Genomic DNA, 16,412 nt, shown 5'->3' with positions numbered 1-16,412 from the left:
CTGTTGGAATAAGATATTAAATGTGGTACCATTTTCTGAATATTAAAAAAAAGAAAAAAAATATTATTTCTAAAAACTAGTAAGTCATTTTGTACAGAAATAGTGGTGTAGTAATCACTAAGTAGATACTGAAGTCAGTGCATGCAACCCTCTACTGACATTTTAGAACAACCAGTGTCAGTATATTAATACAAGATGAATGCAAAGGACAAGACTAGAATTAGCCATCAATTGGAAGGTCCTAATCTCTGTCTACAAAGTATGTATGAAAATCTTAAGCTTTGTGACAGTAGTGACTAATTTTAAGTGAACAGTTTACAGTTGTAAACTAGCAAAGCTGCAATATTAAGCTTCACTCCACTGAACCTAGTTTAGTGCATAGTGTAAAATTTGTGCTTACTCCACAAAGCTATTTATACTTCCTTCACATTAAGTATCCAAGGACCCATAAAAATATTGCTTTTAATCGTGGGACACTCCTACATTTAAAAATAGATTTGTTCACCCACTAAATCTGGACTAAAAGCCAAAGGTTCATAAAATTAAATTGTATTAAAACTGAATTCTCCTTTAAGACACTGACACCACTTGTCCAAAGCCTTAGACTCTATTTTTCATCATGATGAATTGCAAGAGAATTGAGGCACAGTCTTGAGAATGTGTCTTCTACAAACAGGTTTTCATTATAGCTTTGTCTCTTCACATTTCCCCCTACGGTAAGAAAATCATCCATACTCTCTTCCTGAAAAAAAAATAATCTAAGAAATACAAAAGCCCAAAGATGAACTAATAGAAAATCCATGTCTTTTTTATGAAGTTGATCCATTTTGTTTCTCAACTTACTTCTGAACCTCCTTCCTCTGAATGTACTGTGTTATGCCATTAGATCTAGAGATAGCCTTGGCATATTATACTCAGCCACAACAAACAGATGGTTTGTGCACATGCAATGTCATTTTGTGCTCCATAATTCACTGAAAATCTGGAAAGAAGAAGTTTCACTATGGTTAGAGCTGTTGGTCAACAGCTACATTTAGTTCAGCATCTTTCAAGAAAGCAATCATTTTCTCTTTTACCTGGAAACAGAATCTGAGCATACATACAGTCACATCTTTTCCCATCAGTTTTGTTGCCATTTAACTCTTCATTTGATTTCAAATTCTCAGATTTGTAAACGAAGTGCAGTATGCTTCAGGCATCAGATTAGATGATTTATAGTAGTTAGGTTTTAAAAAGATCAAGCCTTTAGTCATTTTTGTCACCTTCAAATGCACAAAATTGATTAATGCATAAAGTTCAAGTCACAGTTTTCAAAACATAGTTTGCTTTTTTTGGTTTTTGGTTTGTTGGGGTTTTGGGGTTTGGGGTTTTTGTGTGTTTTTTGTTTGTTTTGCTTTGTTTTTGTTTAACAGAAAGATAATCAGTAAAAGGCTCTGGATCATTCTGCATTATTTCTCCTTCCATCAGATGACTGTTTCAAGTAAAGACTGTAGAGGACTGAACACCAAATTTGCCCTCTCTTACTACAGCAATCATGCTGAACTAAGCAGCTCCTTTACCAGTATAAGGTTATATATTGATTTATCTATAGAACAGCCAATCTCTACACAATCAACAGAAAGAGCCAGCCTAACGTAGGATTGTCTCTGAGCAGTGCTTTGCAAGCCTGTGAGGATACATATTTCTCTCCACTCCTAAGAACTTTGGTCTGACGTGCACTAAGATAATAACCTGTATTAAAAATTTTAAAATACATAAAATGTTTCCTTACACTGGCATAGCCTGTGCACCAAAACCACACCCACTGAAAAGAAAAAAAAAGTTGATACCAAGGACTTGAGTTCTCATATACTTTTAAAAATAGGAATTAGATCAGTTTTGAGTTCTTCAATTCACTGTTACTGAAAGACCACCGACAACTGTTTGGCTTGACTAATGAAGTCTTTGGGTTATTTAACCAGAATCTGAGATGCCTTGTCATGGTTATAGAAAGCAATCTGGTTTAGGAGATCTGAAAATTCATAAAACACCAGAAACAATAAAAATGTTCTGTATGTTAATTTTTCAGATACAGTACCTTAGTATGAACATGTTGAGCCCCCACTTCCAAAACTTACTTTTTACTTTGAGCAATTTATTTGAAAATAATCAAAGAATATTAAAAAAAAAATGAGTTACAGCATATGAAGACATAAGAGGGACAATTTAGACAATATACACCACTCTAGGGCACAGAGAACTTCTATTTGCCTACTAACATAAACATTAAGCCAGGGTGAAAAATATACATATTTCTGCAGTTTATGGTGACTCTTTGAGTCATATCAGAGAATCACAGAATATATTAAAATTAGTTATTGCCAGAAGTATGAGAACTTAGAACAGGTTTAGTTTCAGGCTGGTGCATCAGCTCTTGGTCTACCTAGGGAATACGACTTACATTCATCAGAGTGGAAGAACTTTTCTTTCTCCATAAGGTTGTGTTTCAGAGGTAAAAACAATGTTAAAAAATACTTTAGAATCAAAAAGGAAGAAGTTTTATCCCTTTTGTCCCAAAGCCACTTCCAGTATGTACATTTGGGCCCCTTCTTTAAATCAACACTGAATCTTTTTCCATGTGTTCTTCTAACACCTCTTCTGTCCTACTTTACCTATTTTTATTTTCTCCTCTATTTAATTCAGAAACTATTTCACAGAGGGTCTGTGTTTTCATTCTGTGTTTCAGTGGCACTATCACCCTACACTCTAGTTCCCTGTTTTCTCAACAGATATAGAGAAAGCAGGGAAAAAAATACCTGAAGGAAGGAGTTGATTTTGCACAGTTTGCTAGTACCAAGTAATGAAAAGTTCCTTAACATCTTGAAAAATAGATTTTTAATTTTTCTTTTTTTCCACAAATTTGGGTTAGATTTTAAGATTTCATGAAAGGATGCATTTACCTGAATTCTAAATGTAGGTTATAGCATAATATACTAGTTATATTACTGATAACATTAAATACACTGTTTATATAGCTCATATTTCACAATTTCCTCATGTTTTTCTGAATTGGTGATTTGCAGTAGGAAGCAAAGACAGAAAAAATAATTTCAATTCCTTAGTTGGAGAATGCATACATGAAAAAAATTAAGTGGGACAGTTGGCAGAGGCAGCAGGCATCAGTGTAAAGTAAAGCCACATAAAAGTATATTTTAAGATACAACATGCTTCTGTTTTCAGAAAGATTATGCCTTTGCAAAAGCTATTTTATTTTAAGCTGCAAGTTGAATTATGATTAATTTCTGAATTTATGCTCAGAAATAAAAGAATTACATCAATCATTCCCAATGGTCAGGGATATCCCAGCTCTTCCAACTTCAATAAATAATAGGATTTTAATGTATTTAATCCACACAATGTCTGCAGAAGCAATAAAAGTTCTTAGGTTTCTTAAGGAAAATTACCCTTAGCTGAAAAATTTTGAAAATATCTGAAAAGATTGTGAATTCATTTTACAACTTCAGGCTCTGGAATTTTTCAGAAGCTAAGTTTCTCAGCTCCTTACTGCTGTGTAATGATGACTTCACAAAATTATTTGAAGATTGTCTGATAACTTGCAAGATTAAGATTGCTGATTGTTGAGTCTTTGGCCTCAGAACCGCTAGGTCAGTCTTTCAGGGTTGGGAAGCACTTGTAGCTCTCATGATGGCCAGCTACTCATTTAACCTAAGTTTACTGTAGAATCATAGAATCTTAGAATCATTAAAGATTCTGGAAGAGATCATCAAATCCAAACTTCAGCTGAATACCACCATGACCACTAAAACACATTACAAAGTGCCATGTCATCTCATTTTTTGAGCACTTCCAGGGATGGTGACACCATCACTTCCCTGGGCAGCCTCTTTGCTTAAGCACTCTTTCAGTGAAGCAATTTTTCTTAATATTCATCAAAACCTCCCCTGGCACAACTTCAGGCCATTTTCCCTTGTCCTGTTACGAATTGCCTGGGAGAAGAGGCCAACCCCCACCTCAGCACAGCCTCCTTTCTGGTAGATGTAGACAGCAACTTTATGTAACTAAACAATCAAGAAATCCCAAACATTTCAAGTAAGCAAGCTGTAACGGAGGTAAGTGGGCTTCAGCCTTACCCAGAGAAAATTGATATTTAAAAAACAAACAAACAAAAAATTAAATACTATGTCTGCCATGAAGGGAGGAAAAACCCAACAACTAAAAAACAGCAATAACAACAAAACTTCTCAAGAAAGTGAAGAACAGTCTGATAATGTAAGTTGACTACGTGAGCATATCTATAAAAGAAAGGAAACGCAGGAATCATAGCAGGAGATGCTATTATTAAATCTAGCAACTCCAAATTTTACTGTCTAAAAATAAGAAATAAATTTTCTTTCCTTTAAAAAGGCCTGACTTTTAAACATTAACATAAACCATCTTTCCTCCAAGTTATCAATATACATCTCCCTGTTTCTGTGATCAGATGGTATAGGGACCATATGACAGTCCCTGTGGATGTGGTCACCTCCTGGACGAAATATGGAGTATATTCAGCAGTTCAGTGAGGTTAGGGCTCACTCCAGAAACCAAGGTTAGTGGGTAGTCAGGACCACACATTGGATCTACAGGAGGCTATGGGAATTTAAGCTGGCACAGCTACACAGGTACCTCTTGGAGCCCACAAAATTGTAGAGAAGGGACTGTGAGACTGAAGTCAACATCATGTCAGAAAACAGTTATATACAAGTGAACAGCTTTACCTAGTGTAAGTTAAAATAACTGAACTAGCCCTCCCCCCCAGTTTTTAAAGTTTATATAATGAAAATGACAACTGACCCAGCACCGCAGAGTACAATTATAATTAACAGGAGACTTTTCTGAAAAACGTCTGTGTTGCCTTAGGGAACAATGTAGGTCACAGCATCAATTAAAAGCAGAACAAACTCTTCATTGCCTCCATAACATTTAACCCCAAATCACTTTGTTGCTGTAAATTAAACAACCCATGCGGCATTACATCACAGCAGTGAAAAAAGCCAATAACTAATTTTAAAATTTATTTCAAGCTCCAGCACTCACTTTACCCCATATGACACGGGCAAGAAATGTGGAATACTGATGTTACCACTATTTTCCTCATCTTTGTGGAGTAGAATTACCATCTGTATATTCAGTTTTCTTTCACATAATCTGGATATTAATGTTCAACCTCTGTAGGAAAGCATATGAGAATTACTTAATTGATGATTAAAAACAGCAGTCATCTTTGCTTCTGACTGCAAAGGAAATATCAGATTGTTTAAGACTCTAGGCTTCAGTTTTGAAGCTCTAGTGAACACTTTTCTATGCAGGAAAGTGGAACATAGGAATAAATCACTCCAGATAAAATGTACCTGCAGGGGTCATTGCAGGCATTTTACCTAATTACATCTCTAATATTATAAGAAATATCCAGGATGACTGTCAATAGAAGCAACCCAAAAATTTAAGGACTTTCACTTTGAAAGAATTGTCCACAAATACTGTCTCTTTTTGAGATCAATAAATTCCTGTTTCTTAACAACAACTTTCAGCAGAATTCAAGCCATAAGAAAGATATTTGGTAATAAAGCCTCTCAAATGTTGTTGACCCTTTGTTTGTTCATCTAGAAATATTGGGCAATATTGTAGATGAAATTTAATGTTTTGAAGTTTTATTGTCAGCTTGAGTGGGAGGGAAAGCAAATTCCTCTGCTCAGCTTGTGAGATTGGAAGGGTAACTACATAGTGTTGATAAGCTGGTCTGTCTGAGTATCTGACAAAATCCATTGAGAGACCACAAGGGAACATCAACTGACACAATAAAGACAGGGAAAACAACTCCTCTACTACTCATGAGTAATTACAAGTGAAGAAAAGGTACTGCAGGCAAAATTAGGACTTCCTGATGTATATGCAATACTTGCAGCTCAAAAAATTCTTCACAGAGAAATAATTCAATAGGGGTATATAGTCAAGAGCAAAGACTTATTTCTGAAAACTTGACATTGGATAAAGCTAAATAGCTATGCTAGTTAATAAATACATCTTTCAGGAGAGTACAAAAAGTGGATCTGTACACCAGAGAAAATCCATTTTAATTCAATCAGGTTTTAAGTCTCAAAATCTTTCAACAATTTTGCTTGCATTTTTCAAATTCCAATATGGATCCAACAGGACCATAGATCCCTTTTCCCACTCGAAATGTTAAGATTATTCAAAGAATGCCTACTTCTGATTAGCCCTTTATCCATAGCTATAACATCCCAGTGCCAGTGTTGAGGACTTCAACTACACTGTTGAAGGCTTTCAGCAAATCCAGAATGAAAAAAAGTGGAGTATCCAAGCTTTAGAGCAGTTTCCAAGCTGAGTATAAAACAAGAGACAACGGATGCAACTCATTCCTCAACAGTTCTCATTAGGATTTCACCAACTTTTTAGACCCTTCATTACTGACATATTGAAGTTTTTTTAGACATAAAGACAGAGACAGACCTTGCAGAGGAATTGAGCAAAAAGCATGAAAATGTTTTTTGGAAGACTTAAGAATTGAACAATGGACCCTTCTACACTTGCCTAACCAGAGAGGAGAGCCACTTTCTCCCAGGGAAAGATACAGGGTAAGTAGGGTGGGAATAAGTGAAGGTAATTTATTTTAGGTGCAAGTCAAAGCAGGGAGCTCAAAAAGAAATGTTATAATGGGATGTAGTGGGAGGACAAAACAAAGCTCATTTTAATCATACTTTCTCTAGGTCAGTAAGTGCACCTACAGATTTGTAGGCCAGAGGGTTGCAGTTTCTTCATACCTCTAAGGTTCTAGAGTGTTTTCAGATGAGAATATATAATTTACTGCACTGAGAATATGTGTAATGGTAGTATAATAATGAATTAGTACCATGTAAAACAGATAGAAAAAGTCTAAAAAGATGCTTCAGCCACTATAATGCTTCTCAAAGCCCTTTTAAAAAGAAGGGAAAATGTTGTCGCTCTTTTACAGGTAGGAAAGCAAAACGGAAAGAGAATGAAGCAAGCTGCTCAACATGACTCAAGAGACTAAAAATCGAAAAAACATATCCTATGTCTAGAATTTCATTTTAAAGGCTACCCAATCTTCAACCAGTTATACCAAATATCAGACACCACTGAAAAACATCAAGCCAAACCCTGTTTCAACCCAAATTTAGGCTCCAGACTGAAAACCAATGGAGGAAAATTATTCAGAAATTCATGATCTGGAAGAATTCAAACTTCATCCTCCACACATAGAGGCCAGGAGGTGGCTGTACTGAGCTTTTTGAATGATCAGCTGTATTATGGAGATACAAACAAACAAACAAAAAATACATATAAAAAAAAAACCCCACAACAACATCAAAAATAAAAATCTCATAACATATTATGATTTTTTTTTTCCCCTGGGACATTAATAACAAAAGTGTGGATGACTAAGAATGGAGGTCTCCCGTTTTTTTTTTGTGAGAACCTCTTCAGGTAAGTGGTTTTTGCTTACTGTGCTAGAGCACAGTCACCTCAAAGATCCAGGGTTTAAGACAGAAAGCACCACTGGATCACTGAGGTTAGCCTAAAGTACTGCCAAGTATAACACTGACAGCAGTTACTCTTTAACTAAAACATGTGCATCTATTTCAGAAAAACACCTAATCCTAAAAATATAATGAGATTGAGATCTACCACTTTCCTTGATGGTTTGTCCTACATTCTCACGTCTAAAAACACCTGCCCAGCCTTGGTTTGCTTTTACTCTGGTAAAACACATTCTGCTTTTCTCTGCTACTGTGAAGAATCCTCTTATTCCAGTCATCCCACAGAAATACACTGCCATTAAGTCATGTTTCTCTCTGGAAGAATTTTTCTCCATTCTAGTCTCTATTCTCTCTTTTGATATATATTTAATACCTTTATAAATTATAGACTCCAAAACTTGGCACAATATTTCCAGAGCCTCACTGTTGCACAGCCAATAAAACCACCTCCTTATTCTTAATTTTTAGTGGGCTTTTTACACTCAAAGTTCCAAGTACAAGACCTGCTGAGTTGTCTATTCTTTCCTCTGGAACATTCTTAGCATTCTAGTACAAGACCTGCTGAGTTGTCTATTCTTTCCTCTGGAACATTCTTAGCATCACTTATTTCATGTAGGGGGCCTCTGTGTATGTACAGCTGGCATTGCTTCCTCTGGCAGTGTAACACTTCTCAATAAAGACAATTTTCTTTGAATGGCCTCTGTTTGCCAGGCTAGATTGTAATTGGATGGCACTATCTGATTACTGTGTCCTCCTTGTTTCCTACTTTTTCAATTTTTGCATCATTTTAACAAATTTTAACATTCATGCTGCTTCCGTAATAATTTGTGAAAATATTGAAATTAATTTTCCATATCCAGTTCTAAATCTTAGAAGACTATGGAGAGAGTCTACTTACAAGAGAATGCAGTGACAGAACAAGGGAATGGCTTCAAACTGAAAAAGGGTGGGTTTAGATTAGATATTAGGAAAATATTCTTCACTGTGAGAGGGGTAAGGCACTGGCACAGGCTGCCCAGAGAAATTGTGGTTGCCCCATCACTGAAAGTGTTCGAGGCCAGGTTGGATGGAGCTCTGAGCAACCTGGTCTAGTGAAAGGTATCCCTGCCCATGGCAGGGGATTTGGAAGCAGATGATCTTTAAGGTCACTTCCAACCCAGGCCATTCTATGATTCTATTCTATGATTCTATGATCGATTCAATTTTTGTGCAAGGGTCATTTCTCATTGACGAGTACTTGGAGATGTCAGTCCTTAAGGAATATTATTTTGATAAAGTATACAGTTATTTATTTTAAAAAGATACAATATAAAATTAAATTAAATGCCTTACAAAAGCCTAAACAACACCTAGGACCATTCAACAACAAATTCACATTCTGGAATTAAGTTTATCTAACACAATTGTTTTTCTTTAAAACTATGCTGACTATCACTAATTTGTTCTCATGCTTGCATTCTTAGCTAAATCCTCATTAGTCGTTCCAATATTTTTTCCAGGGCTGCAATATAACTAACCTGCTCTGCAGCATTATTTGGGAGGAGAAAAAAAAAAAAAAAAAAAGAAAAGTGAAAATAATAGCATGATACTCACGCTCCATATCTCTAGAATTTAAAAAATTCTCCAACAGATCTTTTCAGCATCCTTTTCTAAAGCTCTTAGGTGAAAGTTACCAAGTAATGAGCCTTCTGCTTTACTTATTTTATCACTGGCAGATGTTGTTTAACATGCTTTGAAAGATTCAGTGCTGTTTGTACAGTAGGGACACTGGATCTCCTACCACCATATGGGCTTGTTAAGGAGCAAACAGCACTTCCCTCCTACTGCGTGCCACTCAGTATTGAAGAGGTATCAGAGTTTTTGTTCATCTTTGCATGAATAAATGACACAATTAATTAAACAGTGATTGACTGGCATCATTTCTTCTTCATTTTAAAATTACAAAAAAGCAGCACAACTTAGCAATTCACATCCAAACTAAACCAAGAAATAAGCTTCATGAAACATTTCTCACAATCTTGGAAGGCAGAAACTGAGTGTCCAGACATATACTGTAAGAGTTCTTATCTATTATGCCTGCCACTGAATTCATCCTGGACTGCTACCTTAATCGCTACCTATTTTTGGCCCTTATATTAAGGAAAATTACCTAGACATAGTAAGCCATTATAAATTGATGTCCAGCTGGCAGAGAGCTGTGCAAGATCAGAATCCTCATTCGTCCTATTTATCCCAGTGTCTTATTAACTCTGGATAACAAAGGATAGCAACTTGTACATCAACGATATATCACTTTAGACTGCTTTTACCAGAAATATCCCATTAGTGTGCATTATCCTCATATCTTAAACTACGTTCTTTTCCTCTTGAGATCACAAAGGACCCAGCTGGCAAACAGCCAGAATATCAAGTTTCTCACATATCTATTATCATAATGGCAGGAGGTCATACACTGAAAACTGAGAACACAAATGCAACATAAACTAAACTGAATATTTTGATAACAGACATTTACTGAGGTTACTATCAGAGAGGGCTTTTTGTACTATTGTTTCAATGGCTACTCCTCTACTAGAAAAGCCCTTTGATTGAAAAAGCAAACAAACAAACAAAAAACCAAAGCAAACCACAAAAACCCACACCAAAACCAACTTCCACAAAGCTTTTGTCTGTCAGGCTCTTCTGGTCCATAAATATACTTAGTCTTCCTGTCCTATATCCTAGTTTGGTCCTGCCTGTTACACTGTGGGGACTGATTGCATCTATGCTGGACCAATAGGAAATAAAAAGAAATTTCATAAAGATAAAGTGAAATTTTCCTTACTGCATGAGATCTCTAAGGTCTAGACACTTAGATCTAAGTTATTTGACTGTAAAAAATATCTAGACAATGCAGAAAGACAATCATTTTCAGAGCATGATCCATGTTCATTCAAAGGAGACATCCAAATCAGGTTAAAAGAATTGCGTTCAGGACAAGTCTCTGTTGGCTACCAGCTGAGGCTTCTTATATGCCATAGCATCTTGGCAATTACTGAAGCATTCAGGCAAATATTTTTTTTAAATTGAAATGGGTGCTTTTGGGTCTAGGGAAGCATTGGTAGGGAAAAATTGGCAAAATAATGAAGCAGCAATTCAGAAACTATCTGCTTTCCTCACTTATTTCTCAGAGCCAAATTCACTACTCTCACCTGTGTATTAGTCCATTCCATTTCAGGAAAAGGTCCCAGCTGAAGGCCTCTACCTGTGGGATTTTCTTCCTCTTGGCCTTTCTGGAAGTACATAGAGACATCTACTCAGGACATGTTCCAAAGTCAGAGTTTTCATCGTCTTTGCATATGGTGCTCAGTTGTGTGTGTTTGCTTCCCAGGTTGTTTTTTGGGGGAGGGGGCTCACTCATTCCCTTGAAGCTGTAAATTGGTGTTAATACATGCTGAGTTGCCCAGAGGCTTTATAACAAAAATAAATTGCACTACACTATGCTGTATTAAAAATGGGAGTGCGTATTACTGATTATAAATATATATGGAAGAGCTATCTATCCTTGAAGACAGAAAAAGTATGTTATGTATTCTTTGCAAGAATTAACATTGTACTACTGTATTTAGGTTTATTTTTAGTATGCAACATCTACCAATCTCATGTAATTATTAGCAAATCGAGAAAGAAGGCCATAAGGAATAAATAAACATTCTTTTGACAGCCCACCTCTTTCTAGCTAAAATTAGAAATAACCCTGTTGCTTCTAAATTTTAAAACCCACTCTAATTATCACTATGAATTTATGAAGTTCTAACAGTAGGAGGCTATACATTTGCTTTTAATGAACATCAGGCTTCCATTTTTTTTGAAACAGAAAATCTGCAATGAATTCAGTCTCCCACATAGGCATGAGTCAATGCCACTGTAGAAAACACAGGAGTTCTTAACAAACAACAATATGGAAAAGCCATGTCAGTGAGGGGACACCTGTTGCCAGGATCTGTTTTTCTTTACAGCAAAACTACCATGTCTGTAGCTATGCATTCAATAGCAATTTTTTACACAATGTTTAATACCTAAGGGATTGAAAAGCATTTTTACAAAGGCTGTACTTATTATGATGTTTATGTAATGCTAATCCTCACCTTTTACTGTTACTTCAGTGACTTTTGTTTCTATTTTAATAAAAATTAAATAAATTAAAAAAAAAAAAAAAAAAAAGAGAGAAATCACAGAACAGCTTGGGTGTGAAAAGGCCATAAAGATCATCTACTTCCAATCTCCTCTGCCATGCGCAGGGATATCTTCAATTAGATCAGGCTCCTCAAGGCCCCATCTAACCTGGCCTTGAACAATTGCAGGGATGGGGCATCCACAGCTTCCCTGTGCAACCTGGGTGCCTCACCACCCTTACCACCCTTGTAGTGAAGAATTTCTTCCTAATATCTAATCTAAACACTTTCTGGTGGTTTGAAGCCGTTCCCCCTTGTTCTATTACTACATGCCCTTGTAAAATGTCCCTACTCCAGTCTTCTTGTAGACACCCTTTAGGTATAAAACTTCTTTTTATGTATAAGAAGTAACAATTTTTCACTCTAACCTGCAAGATGAACTCTTTTTCAATAGCTAGCATAAAAACCAACAAGCATGAAACCACTGGGCTAACAAGTCATTCAGGGAAGTCTTGAAACACTGTTGGTATAGAGAATGGCTAATAATAATCAAAAAGCTCAGGGTGTAAGATTTTTTAATGTAAAGTATAGACTAAGCAAAAGGGACTTCTGGCTCTGCCTAAAAGGATTAATGCTGTCATACAACAATATTCTTAAGAACTGAGGCTTATATTGATGCTGTCAGTCTTCAGGCATTTAGATGTGTCATCTAGGAGTAGAGTCCTTTGAGACACAGGAAACTCCTGAGAGCAGTTCAGGACTTAAATGCACTGAGTCAGTCTTCGGAGGATGCACTCCCATCTCAGTGAATTGGGATGAATTGAGGTCTGAATATTCAATTGAGCTTATATGGACAGGGGTTTTACATGAAAAAAGTCTAGAGTAATTTCTTTTACAGTGTAATGAGTGGCTGTGGATTCCCTAATATAAGCACCAGGCCAACCAGGAGTAACTGGGAAGCATTTTATAGACAAGTCCATGGGAGCTGACGCACTTTGACCATCACAAGTTTCTATGTATATGTAGTTTATTTGGAATACTTGTTTTTGGAGACTTTTGAAAAGAAATGTGTAGTTTCACAAGTACAGACAGAAGAAATGCACACAGAGCAGTAAGCACTTCCCTGACAGAGGAAACATCAGATGCAAAAATACAGAGCAAGGAACACCTCTGTGGAGATCATTAACTAAGAAGAAGCCAGGAGTGAGGTTCTCCTGCAAAACAGCCTTCCCTCAAAATATGAAAATATGAATGATTGATTATAAGGACAAGGGTTATAACTATTGAGCTGTAATCACTGATAAAGAGACAGCAGCAGAACTGTATCATTTTGGGGCACTATGTTTTCAGATAGGCATTGAAAAAGCCAAAAGAAATCCTGAGGAGACTCATAAACCTAAGAAAGACTGAAACAGGATATTAGATAAGGATAGTGATCGGTTATCTCTACCAAGAGAGAAACCAGAGAAATCACTCTCAATTTGCTGCTGTGAAAAAGCCCCTTTAACTACTAGGGTGTTGAAACATTTAAAGTTTCCAGTCCTTTCCATGTCCTACATTCTGTGACTCTATAGCTTTCATCCATGAGAGGTTTATTCCCCAGTAATTTTAGCAATTTTAATTTGGAACCAGTTGATTAACAGCCAGCTAACAGTAAAAGGCATATTCCTCTCTGATAACTTAAAATAAAATAAATACATACTTGCTTACAAAGTAAGATTTTAGAAATTACACTAATGGATTTAGTGGATGTAGAAATGTAGTCCCACTTGTAAAAATAGTCTTTTGAATGAACTCTATTCAAATACAAGTGAAGTAGCATTTACAACAGCATTCTTCATAAGCATCAAACTGTATGATACAAATGTGACAACCTTAAAAGTGAGATTGAGTTTCCCAAATAGAGTTGTCTCAGTGTCATTAGATGCATTAAGGTATCATTTTGTCTCCAGATGACTCTTCAGAAGAGTAAGGAGTTCCTTCTGGCATTTCTGACAGCCATATGCATATCTCAGATTTTATAGGACATCTAAAATAGCACTATATGCCTATCTGAGACAACTAAATCTCACCCCTAAAAGTCCTTTTTATTTTAAGGAGGTCTTCTATTTTCTAGCAGACATTGTCATTTATAGTAATTATTATTAAATGCAATATATATAGTTTAAATATAAAAATTGGGTGTTTATTGTGTGGAAAATCTAAATCTCCTGCTTTTAAAATGAAAATGAAAAAGAAAGGAAAAAAAAAGAGTCAAGCTACCTTAATTGTTATGAACTACCATAAACCCAAATATCCAAAATCCAGTAAAAGTTTTACACAAGACTGAGAGCCAAACAAGTTTTGGTGTCAAAATACTCCACTTTTACAAGGGTTTAAATACACCTATCATCTGGAAAGCCTTGCTAACCTGTAGACTAAGGAAGGATCAGTTTATTGCTATGGAAAAAAAATAGCACCTACTAATTACCCTCATACAAGATCATACAGTATCATAAAAAGAGTCAGCCATACCAATAAAACTGAGGAAAATGAAGTTCTCTTTTTAAAAAAAAGTCTTCAAAAGAAGATATCATGAAAATCAAAGTTCTTGATAATCTTATGTATAAGGCATTGAAGTAGTGCTCTGTGAAGTAACAGTAATAAAACATGAACACAGGGAGAAAACGTGTAAAGAAAATTATGGTAGTATTTCTAGAGAAAGAGATGAAAAATTTTTGCATATACAGGAACTTCAATCTACTGAACAGTATCTGTGATCCCAGTTCAAGTCTGTTCCTTATGCCAGTGATGTAATTACTATAGATGAATTCTGCAGATTCTACACCTATGCAATTAATAGTCCCTTAAATCAGCAATTAGCATGAGGGGATGAACTTTTGTGGTGGATAATTACTTTTAAAATAAAAATTTCATTTATGTCAGACAATGAGGGAAAGGTAAGTTTCAATGAGAAGCTCAAAAATATATAGGAGGCTACAATTTCCTTTTAAAATTTTAGTAATTCTTCTTATCAATTTACAACAGAATAATAAACAGCTGATAGCACATTGGTGACAAGTCCAAAAATACTTTTAAAACAGGCTTGTGAATGAAATGAAAATTCAGGAGCAGCAGATGGGTTTAACTGCTGCTAAATGTGGAGTGGCTTCCAAGAACATGCTGTATGTAATGATAAGTAGCCAGAGACATAAAGTTTCCCCAGTAGTTTAAATCCTGAGCATACAAGCTAAGTGAGGGCTTTCAAGCTTTGGCTCACTGCAACATCCTTACATTTTACCCTTGTCTACAGCAGCAAAAATGCTTGTTATTAACAGTGTGTTCCAGCAATGGATGCAATTACAGCAGCACTGAGCACAGTTTCACAAGCAAGCAGGTTTAACATGGGCTTTCTGAAACAAGAATAGTTCTTGGCTGTACTTGCAGGTTAATCACATTCAGCACCAGCATATCCATTGTCAGCAGTGGATAATTATGCCAGTGTACCCAGTGCCTCAGTTTGTGCATATGTTTTACATAATAAACATGTTAGGAATTGCCTCCCTTTCTAATTCTTGATCTGGATGTGGTAACTGGGATGTTGTACTGCATCTAGGCTTTCTGCAGTCATGATCTGACAGCCTCCATGTCTCATGCCCTCTTGGATTTAAACAAAAGTGAAGTCCCAAAGGCCCAGGAAAACAGACAGCAATTTTTTTGTTTGTACCTAAACCAGTTCTGGCTTTATCTCCTAATCCATCAGAAAGTGGCTTTATTAAGTGGCAGCTATGACTAAGTTAAAGCTTCTACACTTGCTACTATGTATTATTATACTTGACTGACACATATTTGTGACATGGAATGAAACTGGAACTTTTAAACTCACAATGATGCACTGAGGCACAGACAGAGAAGGGTTCAAAAGAAAGAGTGCAACTGGAAGAGAAAATAAATCTACATTGGGATTAAACACAGAAAAAAAAAATTACTGCTATTGTCTCCTGTTAATCTGATTGCTTCTTTAACAACAAAGCATTGGTGAGGAACTGTGGAAAAGGGCATCACTGGGTCAAAGGAAGTCTCTGGAGTTCACGCCTACACTATGTGTCTCCTTGCTTAGATGCATCAAGGCTGATTCTGGTTAGCTTCTCTCTAATTCCAGTATCTGCTTAATACTGTCTTGGATGAGCTGGAGGGAAAGTGATAGAAAAGAAAGGTGAGGAACCAAATGAGACAAGAGCACAGATACAAGGCTTCACATGTGTTACCAAATACAGGCTTACTCTGCTGCTGAGGTACTACTTTTTGCTGCTACTCTATCAAGTCATGACTAGTACACTGTCATCCCATAAACTACCTCTTTTTCCAAATAATTCTCTCCATTAAAAAAAAAATATTGATATAACTATTGGAAAGACACTTCTCTCTAATCCTAATATTTTACTTCATTCATAAAATGGATAAAATTAAATCAGTCCACTGATGCTCATGTGGCAGTCAGAGACTACTTTTTCCCCAGGGATCTTCTAAGAGGTTTTTTTATCCTTTATCTGGTACCTATTGCAAGGCTTAGAAATGAGATTGCTCTATTGTCCAGGAAATTCAGACATTAAAGCAATAGTCCTCAAAGCATGCCTTTCATTCCCATCACAAGATGAAGGATTAGAAAACATCATGAGTATAGTTAGTTTGGAGATTTCCAGAGCTGTTGCTTCTGTCC

At 36.1% G+C, this 16,412-nt stretch overlaps 1 protein-coding gene across 16 annotated transcripts in view; it reads right to left on the bottom strand.

Moving 5' to 3' along the window:
* Positions 1–16,412, bottom strand: part of DLG2 (discs large MAGUK scaffold protein 2) — a 996,215-nt gene that overhangs the window by 590,877 nt on the left and 388,926 nt on the right. For 3 of the 16 annotated variants that reach the window (XM_050332285.1, XM_050332279.1, XM_050332280.1), the window contains exon 2: positions 10,751–10,831. The exons of the other annotated variants lie outside the window; for them this stretch is intronic. In XM_050332285.1, the coding sequence (XP_050188242.1) occupies positions 10,751–10,831 (81 nt within the window). The remainder of the gene's footprint in view (positions 1–10,750; positions 10,832–16,412) is intronic. 16 annotated transcript variants of the gene reach the window in all.

The sequence above is a fragment of the Myiozetetes cayanensis genome, unplaced genomic scaffold (assembly GCF_022539395.1).
Source record: "Myiozetetes cayanensis isolate MyiCay16 unplaced genomic scaffold, myiCay2020 scf5-8, whole genome shotgun sequence".
NCBI classification, from domain to species: Eukaryota; Metazoa; Chordata; class Aves; order Passeriformes; family Tyrannidae; genus Myiozetetes; species Myiozetetes cayanensis.
Note: the sequence above shows the minus strand (reverse complement) of the source record. Positions and strands in the feature narration are given on the sequence as shown.